Below are 12,380 nucleotides of genomic sequence, written 5' to 3' on the forward strand. Positions count from 1 at the left end.
GTTGACTAAGGATCTTGACCAAAAAGCATAAATAACAAACGTCTTTGATGGCTTCTAGGGATGATGGATAACTTCAAGCATACGGTTCTCGCATCCTCCTATTCAGTTCAATTACTCACTTTTCACCTACACTACCCATTTGTCCAAATCAACAGCCACAATGCAGCCAGCTCAGGACATCCCCCATCTACGGAAGACTGTGAACTCCCACCAGCTCATCGTCAAGGGCAAGCCGTTCCTATGCCTCGGTGGTGAACTGCACAACTCTAGCATGTCCAACGCCGAGTTCATGAGGGGCGTGTGGCCAAACATGAAGGCAATGAACGTCAACGCGTTGCTTGGTGGAGTTCACTGGGAGATGATTGAGCCCACCGAGGGTAACTTCGACTTCTCGGAGCTCGATCAGATGATTCTGGATGCCCGGGGACACGGTCTCCACCTCGTCCTTCTCTGGTTTGGCAGCTTCAAGAATGCTCGGAGCACCTACGTCCCTGCCTGGGTCAAGAAGGACCACAAGCGCTTCCCCCGCATCCACGCCGAGGTAGACCGCAAGAAGGAAACTCTCGAGCTTCTCTCCCCCTTCCACTCACGGTCATGGGAGGCAGATGCCAAGGCATTCGCCACCCTGATGCGCCATATCCGTGAGTTCGATGGCGACCACAGCACCGTCATCATGGTGCAGGTCGAAAACGAAACCGGCCTGCTCGGCGACTCAAGAGACAGATCGCCCCTGGCCAATAAGCTCTTCAGCGAGCCCATCCCAGAGGACCTTTTGAACCATTTGAAGTCCTCCGCCGGGCACCCCAGGTTCCAGAAGCGTTTCCCCGGGTTTTCCAACGTCTCAGCAGGCGCAACTTGGGAGCAGGCCTTCGGCAAGGGCCTCGGAGCTGAAGAAGCCTTCATGGCGCATGGCTTCTCAAACTACATTGGCCAGGTTGCCGCTGCCGGCAAAGCTGAATATCCCATCCCCTTCTACACCAACACGTGGATCAGCTTTGATGAGCCCAGTACGCTGGACCTCTCTGCCTCTCTTGGCCCCCACAGATCGCTCGTCGCTGCCGGAGGCGTCAAGCCCGGTATGTATCCCTCCGGCGGTCCTTACCCCCAGGTCATGGATATCTGGAAGTTCAACGCTCCTGCCCTTGACTTCCTTTCCCCTGACGTCTACTTCCATAATTACGAATGGGTGTGCCAGCAGTACCGGTACCAGAACCAACCCCTTTTCATCCCGGAGCAGAAGCGTGACGAAGCCGGCGCCCGCAGGGTCTTTCTCGCATTCGGCACGTACGGCGCGATGGGGTGCTCGCCTTTCGGCATCGACACGCTCGAGGCCGCGACAAGCCCGATGACTAGAGTATACGGACTGTTGCAGTCGATGAGCAAATACATTCTCGATGCGCAAGCCAATCGTCCGGATGATATCACCGGGTTCTTCTTCGATGAACACAAGGACGAGGAGGATGAGCCAGAGAAGTGGGTCAAGGTCTTTGGCGACTTTGAATTGACCATTGTGAGGTCATTTGTATTTGGCAAGCCGGGACCTGGATGCGGTATCATTATTCACCAGGGCGACGGCAAGTTCCTACTGCTCGGTTGGGGCTACCAGGTCATTTTCAGGAGTACTAACCCCAAGTCCACTTTCGCTGGTATCCTCAATTGCGCGGAGAAGATTGTCGATGGTGACGGCAACCTCACTACAGGCCGTGTGATGAATGGCGACGAGACCCGCCATGGAGAGTTCTATATCATGCCTAACGAGGACCCTGACTATGGCGGCTTCCCCATTGCAGTCACTATCCCTGCCAAGACTGCCATTGCAGAGGTTGTTGCTTACAGCCTGGAGGAGGATGAGGATGAGCTATGAACGAACGAGTCCACGTCATTCATTAGGTTTTCTTGCTGTTGGGATTTATGTAGTTAGATATATAAACACACCTCCGAGACCAAATCAAGGTATTACTTTTGTCCTCCGTTCGTCCCTCTTTGTTCTTCCTTTCGTCCCTTTTTATCGCCACAACATATTGCGAGGGTTCCAACTGACTTTAGGAAGCTGCCTGCTCGTCGATGGTGAATCCATGATTCTGGTCGAGCCTCTCCAGCTTCGCTAGTAATTTATCAAGGTTTACAAGGGTGTTTGGCGTATTCGCATGCTCAGTGAGAAGAGTCAGGCCGATGTCCCGAAGTTTCAATACTAGAGTATACCCATTAACTTCAAGAATCTCGTCTGGTGTTAGGCAAACAATGGCAAGCATATCATCAATGATTCGTTGCCTTTCCATGGCAGGCTCGACAGATGCCGCCGGCGAGTCCGTACCCTTGGAAATACAGTCGATCTGGTCGACAAGGTTCGATCTTATATGAATTTGCGTGATGTACAAGTTGACGATCTGTACATCAGTGCCGAGATTGCTACATGGTGGCCTTGACAGGCCACCACGCCAACGAAGCTCTCTGGGGAGATCATCAAGTGCTGCCTGTACACGATGTAAAGCACTCTGCAGAGTGGAGAGCGTGGCCGGTCTTTCCTGCTGGACTTGATACCATATTTGGAAGAGATTTACTAGGTGAACGAGGCCGGGGATGTAAGAAGTCGCATCACCGTGCCAAGGGTGGTGATCCTGGAGCGTCACGTGTGGTTCAAGTTCCTGATCCGTGCAGAAAAGGGGTTTCCGAGACAATAGAGTTGCGGAATCGACAAGGGCCATCGCGTGGAGCCTCCCTAGAATCCCAAAGGTGCTATGAGATCCGTCAGAACTATTATGGTTAGGAGGGAAAAGAGGTAGGTACTCACCACTGGCCTGCAAAAATAAGATACAATAGTCGTTTTAGTAGCTCCCTCGATATGAATGAGAGTTTATCTGGGGTTGAAAAGAGGAGGTATCTGACACCAGCGGCAGCTTCAGACAAGAGGTGGATGACAGTGGGGCTGTCGGTCCCATATTTTGTCAAATAAGCAACCGCTAGATTGTACTTGGTTTGGCACCACTCCAGGGTGAATTCCATTCGTGGAGCCCCGGGGTCGTTATTGCGGATAATCTTCATGCATTTGGAGAGCGTGACCACTCCCCGGTGCCGTGACCTCTTTAGTACCGAGATGGTAGCTGCACACACCGAGACGACAAGATTACAAAACTCGGGGTCACGCGATGCGTCGCCGTTTGCGAGTCTCCTGAGGAAGCTGGCGCGGTGTAGAACGGGGCTGACACAATGGACCAGCTCGAACCAGTCCTCAATGGTCTCGGCGATGATATGTGGTGGACCAAGCTGGTTCAGACCACAGTGAGAGTCTGTAGCTGCCGAGGAATGCGTGGATCCTGGCGTATGAGATATCAACGGAGGCGACGTATCTGAACAGGCCTCGTGCTGTCGCTGAGCCGTGACATATCTAGACTAGAATCAGTACAATGAAGGATACTAATAATATCAGGGTCAACCGACTGGTTCACAGGACCCCTCCTCTTCTTGGGCATATTGCGCGTACATGGGATCTCCAAGGCCACACAGGAATAGCAGTTGGCACCATTATACTCGCACTTGTCCGCGAACAGTCATTAGCATTTGCATATTTACTAGGCAAGAAAGATTGCCTGCTGATCGACGCATGGGCGCGGCGGACGGAGCACGTTACCTTGGTCTTGCGGGCTCTACATGCATCGCAAGCATTGCTATTGCGCTTTCGAGGCTGCATTGTCGGTCGGCTGGCTTGTCGGATTGAATGTGTTGTTTTTTCGGGCAGGGAAGGGTCTGGGATAAATTTCGGATGGTTAAGAACGCGCCTGATGCCTGGGTTTTGTACGAGGAGGGGTAGCCCCACCATGATGGACCGGCAATTAATACCCGTTAGTATGGACTTGCCGGGCCTAACTGAGAGGCGCCGAATATATGACGTCTAGTGTTTTCCAAGGGAATAAACCAGGCGTACTAGGTTTATTATTAGTAGGGAGTCTCGGCGTTACTATGCAATAGGGGAATTACGTCTTAGTAATAGGTTAAGGTCTTAAAGGTAACTAAAGTCTATTAATAGCTTAAGGGCTAAGTATTTATCTAAGGTATAGTAAATATTATATATATATAAGGGGCCTTATACTTATAGAAATAAGGTCTAAGTAAGGGCCTTATACTTATAAAAATAAGGTCTAAATAAGGGCCTTATATTTATAGAAGTAAGGTCTCTTATAGTTAGTATATTAAGAAGGGAAAATATAGGGAATAAAAATAATATATAATAAGAGATATATTAGGCTATAATATAATCTCTCTTCTCTTATTAATTCTTACCCTTAAGATTATTTTCTTAGGCTAAGGTTCTTTTAATTAATTAATCTTAATTTCTTCCTATAAATATTCTTATATTAATATAATATTAAGTTATATTAATAAAAGAAAATCTATTAATTTAAACTGTGATATAATTATATATTATTTAATTATTATTAAAATTAATTAATTTAATTATAAAGTTATACCTTATAGTCGCTATAAAAAGAAAGGTATTTTATATAAGATATTAGAGGGTTATCTTAAGTATAATCTTTATATTAGCTTAAGATATCCTTATAATATTATAGGTATTTTATTATTATTATATAAGTTCTTTATTTAATTATATAATTTTCTTATATTTTAGCTAATATACTTTATAGTAAATTAAATTATTAATAAGGTAAAAAGGTTAGATATATGACGATCGTGTTTAGGTCCAAGGGATAAACCGGTCGTACTAGGTTTATATTAGCAGGGGATTATTAGCATCGTCTTAAACGGGGTGTAAGTTACGTCTAGTAATATGCTTAAGGGTATTAAGTATAACTAAGTTATATTAATAGCTAAGGTAGCTAGTATATAAGAAAGTGCAATAAGTATTCTTTATATACTTATCGGGCTATGAGGGGATCATAGTTTCCTAGGGAGCGCCGTGATCTAAGGATCATAGTATTCCTTAGATCATAGTGATCTAGTCTTAGACCGATCTTTCGATAATTAGTAGGTACCTCTTAGGTATAGGGTAATCATATATATCTTAGGGGTTAATATATATTAGGTCGTGATATAATATCTCCCCTTCTAAGGCCTTATCTATAAGGCCCTTTAAGTAGCTACTTCCTACTTCCTTATTAATAGGTATAACTTAGACTTATAAATACTCCGGGATATTATACTAATAAGATATCTAGTCGTATTTCTAAATATCTAAACTGAAAAACTAAAAAGTATTAATTTCTGGCTATAAGTATTAAACTATCGCGTGAGTTTATGGATATATTATACTCGTATTACTTTAAGTATCGGAAGGAGTACTTAATAACGGAGGGTTCTTCGCGGTATAGCGAGTGTATATATCGGGGTCATTCTTACGACGGGATACGAGTCATAAATTCCTATGAGTGCTAAGTCTTTCTCTCTAGATAGGGTTTTCCATAGCCCTCTTATTAATACGTGGGGTAGTGCATCGTTTAATTTCGTAAGAGAAGAAGTTAGAGGAGGATAAGGAGAAAGCTAGTATAGATCTATTATAATTTTATGAGGAGTTAGTAGAGTTATAAGCGAAGATAGTATTAGCCGCGGGTTGTTTATCGCGGTTACGAAAAACCAAGAACTTAGTTAAGGAGCGTTAGGCTATGGAGTTCCGGCGGGGAATTTAAGGTCTCGAGGGCGAGGATTGTTTGGCGGAGGAGTTAAGTCGTCGCGAGGAGTCCGTTTAGGAGGAGCTATAGTCGTTGAATCCCGAGGGTTTTAACTAGGCTTCTCTTAGTCTAGGTGATTTTAATTTTAATCCCTTGCCTAGTTCCGGCGGTATTAGTGGAAATTCCTTAGAAGGCGCTATATATTAGTGAGGTATTCTGGGGGTTCCTAGGTATTTTCCGAGTTAGGGTAGTCCTTCTATTTCACAAAATATATTATTTTGCTATTAATTTTATTCATATCGAGGATAGCTTCTATAGTATATTCTTCTAGTCTATTGACTTTGATATCGGGTTTATTACTTATTTTTACCTAAATAGTATCTTATGCCGATTTAAGTAGTAAAATATAAAAGATTAGGTAGAGCTTAACCTTAGGCGGTAAGTCTAATTTATAGTTATATTTCGAGATTTTCTTTTTGATTTTATATAGTCTGATATATTTATAATTAAGTTTTTTATTTTATTGTTTTATTTTAATGTTTTTTATTACGAGGTAGACTATATCTCCCTCCGAGAAGATTAATCCCTTAATCCTTTTTTTATTAGTATAGGTTATTATTCTATTTTTAATAAATTCGAGTTCTATTCTTATTTCTTTATATAGGTTATATAGTTAGTCGCTAGTAAGGATTACTTTAGGGTTAATAATAATATTTTATATTTATCGGTAGGCGTCTAGGGTAAATCCGAAGTTAGCATAACGTACTTGATAAGCAAGTGAGCCAGTCAAGCAAGTGTGCCAAAAATCCCTTAACCTATATCCTCTCCATTTGATTAATTAATTCTCAACCACCTAGTATGTCACAGTCTAATTGTGAGGCTAGAATGCTTCTTGCCCTTCGGGCCCTTCAAAATAACCCAAAACTAAGCCTCCGACGCGCCGCAGATATATATGAGGTTAATCAAATGACATTACGTCGCCGATAGCACGGCATTTAATCTCGACGCGATACTATCTAGAAATCACGTCGGCTATCTAATCTAGAGGAAGAGATTATTATTTACTTTATTCTCGACCTAGATTTGCGAGGATTTCCTCCCTGGCTACGTGCTGTTAAAGATATGGCTGATTAACTGCTTGCCGACCGCGACGCGTCACTGGTTGGCACGCGTTGGGCTTATAACTTCGTTAAGCGACACCTAGACCTTAAGACGCGTTTCTTTCGTAAATACGACTATTAGAGAGCTAAATGCGAAGATCTAACTATTATCCGCGATTGGTTTCGGCTTGTGGCGAATATAATCGCGAAGTACGGCATCCGATCAGATGATCTCTATAACTTTGATGAGACTGGCTTTCTTATGGGTATGATTGCAAGCGGAATGGTTGTCATAGGTGCAGAAAGGCGTTTAAAGCCGAAATTAGTGTAGCCTGGAAACCGGGAATGGATTATAGTTATTTAAGCGATTAATGCGGAAGGCTAGGCGATCTAGCCGTTTATTATCGGTGCGGGCTAATATCACCTCGCCAACTGGTACCGAGAAAGCAACCTCCCGGGCGATTGGGCCATTGCGACGACCTAAAATGGCTGGACCGATAATGAGACTGGTCTAGAGTGGCTAAAGTACTTTGACCGGTGTATAGCTAAGCGATCAAATAGTCGCTATCGTCTCTTAATCCTTGATGGCCATGAAAGTCACTACTCTATCGAATTCGAGAGATATTGTGAGGAAAAGAAGATTATCTGGCTTTGTATGCTACCTTATTCCTCTCATCTGCTCTAGCCCCTTGACGTCGGGTGCTTTAGTGTGCTGAAGAAGGCTTATGGTCGAGAAATAGAGCATCTGATCAGATGTTCTATAACCCACGTTTCAAAGACGGAGTTCTTTCCGGCCTTCCACGCCGCACATAAGGCCACTATGACGGAAAGAAATATCAGGGGGGCTTTTAAAGGAGCTGGGCTTGTTCCTCTTGACCTAGAAACTGTGATCTTAAAGCTTGATGTTCAGCTACGGACGCCAACGCCGGTTGAGGAGGCAGCTGAGCCGTCGACCCCTTGGGCTTTAAGGACCCCAAAGACCGTGATTGAGGCCGGATCTTAGTCTGAATACCTCGAAAGGCGGATCAGAAGGCATCAAAGTAGCTCCCTAGAGTTAATTTTAGAGGCTCTATAGTCTCTTGCGAAGGGAACAAAGGCTGTTATGCATCGGGTTGCCTTATTGACCGCTGAGAACAAAGACCTTCGAGAGGTAAATAAGATACTAAGCCGGCGGCGGAGGGCAAAAAGGACTAGACTGTAGAAAAGAGGGGTAATGATGGTAGAAGAAGGAAGGCAAGCAATTGATTAAATGGATGTGGATGCGCAGGTAGTGGCCGAATCGTCGAGGAGTGGTGGTCGAGGAAGGTCGGTCGGACCGGGTGTTCGGCGCTGTGGTGTATGCGGCAAGCCCGGCCATAATGCAAGGACCTGTTAGGTAGTGATTGAGATATCTGGGGAAGGGTATAGTGAGTAGTTTTAATTGATTAAATGGTTTATGGTGTTTTTATTGCGATTTCTATCTAGAGGGGGAGGGGAAAGTGGCACACTTGCTTGACTGGCTTACTTGCTTATCAAGTACGTTATACTAATATAGTTTTCGTGCTTTCATTAGTGGCTATATTATAGGCTAACTAAGCGGCTAATAGCTTCTTAACCTAGTTAGTTTATTTATAGTTAATATAGCATCGAAGGTATTATTCTAATATCTAGTTCATACGTTTAGTCTATCTATCTATCTCCTTATAGTATACGGTAGAGAGTTTATAGTTAATTCCTAAGTATCCTATGAGGCTTTATTAGAATTTTAAAGCAAATAATAATCCTCTATCCGTAATAATCTTAAGTAGAATACCATATATCTTAGTAATATAAAAATAGAAAAGGTAGGCGAATTCTTTAGCTATTATTAATTCTCTATAGGGTATAAAATAAGAAAATTTCGTGAGTCTATCTATGATAATAAGAATACTATTATAGAAGTTACTAGTAGCTAATTCTTCTAATAGGGGTAATTTTATGATAAAGTCTATTATGATGGCTTCCCATAGTAGTTATAGTATTGGCAGTAGTTATAGCTTGCCGTAGGGTTTATAGCGTTATGCCTTAGTTTTTGCGCAAAGATCGCATTAGCTAATAATTATTAAAATAACTTTCTTTATATTAGGAAATATATAGGTCGTCTTAACTTATTCTAGGGTTTTATTAATTCCTTAGTATCTATATAGTTAGTAGCTATGGATTTCTTATATAAGGTCCTATTATAATTCGTCTAGGACTTATTATTTGCCTATTCTTTCGTCGTCTAGGAGTTATTTATTATATTCTAGGATTCTAGTAAGGAGTAGATTGCCCTATTCTACTATATAGGCTGCGCCGATGATCTTATGGGGTATCCCTATAACCCTGCTCTATTTATAGATAGTAGGTCTATTATTTTTATTATAGATCGCGTATTTCTATGTTTATTATTTGATTTTTTATTTAAATTAGTAGTCGTCGTAGATTCGGTTTATCCGTTCGAATATTAGTCGGTGGTTTCCGTCGTGAGGAAATTAGTTATAGTAGTGCTTGAAAATTAGTTTAAATGCTTTATCGGGGATAATAATTATTCCTTTGAATATTATAGTTCTATCTTATCTGCGGTTAAATCCTCGTGCGTAGTTTATAAAGTTAATAACCTATTCTTCATAGTTCTATATGAGTTAGAGGTATTCTTATAGGGGTGCGAGCCTATCGCCTTATCTAATGCTAGCGTTGGTCCTCTATTAGAGGTGTCCCTTAGGGGTATACTAGAGGAGTTATCTTTCTATTTTGACCTTCCTATTATCTAGGTTAGGTCATCGATTAATTACGTCGGCTCTTCTATTCTCTTTTCCCTATACGTAGATTATAATATAGTTAAATTCCGAGAGGTATTTAGCGTAATAGAGTTATTATCCGCTAAGTTATTATATAGTCGCGAAGTATATAATATTCTTATGGTCGGTATATACCTTAATCTAGTATAGGCTTCCGAGTAGGTAGTGCCGAAATTCTTTAAAAGTATTAATAATTGCGAGGAATTCTTTATCGTAGATAGGGTAATTAAGTTCTACTCTATATAACTTATAGGAGTAAAATGCGATTAGGTATAGTCGTCCTTTATTATCTCGTTGTCTAATCTAGGCGCCTAGGGCGAAGTCCAAGGCGTCGGTTTTGAGTTTGATTAGTCGAGATAGGTCGAATATCTTAAGTACTAGTTCGCTTAGGATAAGTTCCTTGATTTTATCGAAGGCGTTCCTAGCCTTATCCCTAAATATAAAGGTTTTATCTTTCTTCGTGAGTTCTATTAATAATGCGGCTATTTTTCTAAATGCTTTAAGAAACTTATAATAGTAGTTAGCAAATCTAAGGAAGGCTTATATTTCCTTAATATTTATTAGTTCCTTCTAGTTTCTGACTGCGGAAACCTTTTTAGGGTCCATATATATCTTATTATGAGAGATAATATATCCGAGGAATTCTACTTCCGAGGCGTAGAATTTGCTTTTCTTAGGTTCTATTAGTAACTTAGCGTCCTATAATATCTATAGTACCTTATAGATATATTCCATGTATTTTTCTTTCGTTTTAAAGAAGATAAGGATATTATCTAGGTAATATATAATAAATATATCTAGATATTCTTATAGCATATTATTAATCATTTATTAGAATATAGCGGGTGCATTAATAAGTCCAAAGGGCATAACGAGGTACTCAAATAGTCTATACTTAGTATAAAAAGCGGTTTTCTATTTATATCTCTCTTTAATCTAAATAAGGTTATAGGCTCCTTTAAGATCGAGTACTATAAAATACTTTATTCTAAAAAGTCAATCCTTTAACTTACTAATAAGGGGCAGTAATATATAATCTTTGACTATAATAGCATTAAGCATTCTAAAATCGATATAAAGTCAGAGCTTGCCGTTCTTCTTCGGAATAAATATAATAGGGTATCCGATAGATAACTTACTTTCCTTAATATATCCTTTCCGTGTTATATCTTTAATATATTCCTTTAATACTAGAAGTTATGCTTCGTTAAGTAGGTATAGTTTACTAAAGCCGGGTTACTTCCTATTAATAAACTTAATTTTAAGGTTATAGGATATATATTCTGGTAGACTTATTTTAAGTTCTTCTGCGAAGAGTTATTTATAGATACGGTACTTCTATAGTATATTCTTAAGTCGTTTTTCTTCCGGGCTATCCCTTTTAGGTCTTTTAAGATCTTTCTTAAGTATATAGAACTATTATATAATATATATAATTATTTATTATCGCTATCGTTTTTATCTATTATGGTATTTATATTTTATCCCTATAGGTAGAGAGATATCTCGTATTTGCCTTTTCCTAACTTCTCTATTATTAATAGAAGTCTAAGATCTCTGATCTAAGTCGTCATTTAATATAGAGGATATCTCGGTATCATAAGAGAGCATCTAGCTAGTTCTCTAGTCGAAATATAGGTTAAAGCGTTATAACTATAGATACCCGAGCATAAGATCATAGCTTTGGTTTAGTATAATATCGAATGAGACTCCTTAATTCTTTCCTTTAATAAAAACCTTAAGGTAATTAATCTCATAGTTAATAACTTTATTATCGTAGTCAAAAGGTATTCCTTCGAGGTTATATACCGTATAGGGCTTATATTTATGCCTCCATAGTAGCTTAAGCCTATTTATTACTACTAGGTCGAAATAGTTCTACTTAGCTTTGCTATCCACTAAAGCGTTTAATTATTCTCCCTTAACTCGTATTTTTAATTCTAGGCATTATCGCCTATATGCTCTAGTCGTAGAGTAGAGGGCCTTCTAAGGTAATAGGTTTCCTTATTTATCCACCCATTGCCCTATTCCGGATAGGGTATCTAGTTTTTTAATAGCCAATAGCTTATATAGTCGAATTTATACTCGCTTTTGCTGTATACTTCGTAGTCGTGGTTATCGATCTAATTATGTAGATACTCCTAGTAGCTTCTTTCTTTTTAAGCTCCTAGGTCTTCTTATTCCTACTAGCTAATCTATTTCTATTAGTCCTTAATTTTATAGGTAACCTATTTTTATTCCTAAATAGCATAATAGAGTTTATCGTCGTATCGTATATAGGCTACGCCGATAGAGTTATACTAATAGAAGACTTAGTAGCCTTTTATTTTATACCATAGATATAATTTATTATTAGGTTAATATAGCAATGCGACGGGGAAATAGTCTTATTCCTACTTCTCTCTCCGGTAGGTATCGCACTAATGCTATTAGTATAATATCCATGAGATACTATTATGCCCTTAGTATATTAGGTATATTCGCATATTATCTTATAGGTTAAAATATGCTTCTAGGTATTAAGGGTTTTCTACTAATTCCCGGTAGTAAGCGCGAATATAGATTTCTTATTTATCGAAGGTATCTATATATTCTCGTGCCGTCTAGATATATTATTCCTATATATTACTCTAGTATCGGTTATTATTCTCGTCGTATAAATATAGGTAGGGGTTTTCCTCTTATAATTCTTCGTTAGTTTTTTATATTCTTCTCCTTATTTATATAAGTTCTTTTTATTAGTCCTCTTAGGGATCCTTAGTATAGTTCGTAATTTATGCCTAAGTTAGGCTATTGCTCGCTATCTTAGCGATCTAGTTATTATATAGTAATTTATTATATCGGTCTACTCTTTATTG

At 40.0% G+C, this 12,380-nt stretch overlaps 2 protein-coding genes across 2 annotated transcripts; one reads left to right on the top strand and one right to left on the bottom strand.

Moving 5' to 3' along the window:
- Window positions 1-160: 160 nt before the first annotated feature.
- Window positions 161-1,864, top strand: NECHADRAFT_43143 (uncharacterized protein; the record flags this gene model as incomplete). The annotated part of the gene is made up of 1 exon (XM_003044973.1): window positions 161-1,864. One exon carries the CDS (start codon window positions 161-163, stop codon window positions 1,862-1,864), a length of 1,704 nt encoding a protein of 567 aa, XP_003045019.1.
- Window positions 1,865-2,042: 178 nt separating this feature from the next.
- Window positions 2,043-3,817, bottom strand: NECHADRAFT_82164 (uncharacterized protein; the record flags this gene model as incomplete). The annotated part of the gene is made up of 4 exons (XM_003045380.1): window positions 2,043-2,736; window positions 2,792-3,385; window positions 3,439-3,533; window positions 3,629-3,817. The coding sequence occupies 4 exons, from the start codon at window positions 3,815-3,817 to the stop codon at window positions 2,043-2,045; spliced, it is 1,572 nt and encodes a 523-aa protein (XP_003045426.1).
- Window positions 3,818-12,380: the final 8,563 nt, after the last annotated feature.

This window comes from Fusarium vanettenii (assembly GCF_000151355.1).
Source record: "Fusarium vanettenii 77-13-4 chromosome 6 genomic scaffold NECHAsca_20_chr6_4_0, whole genome shotgun sequence".
NCBI lineage: Eukaryota > Fungi > Ascomycota > Sordariomycetes > Hypocreales > Nectriaceae > Fusarium > Fusarium vanettenii.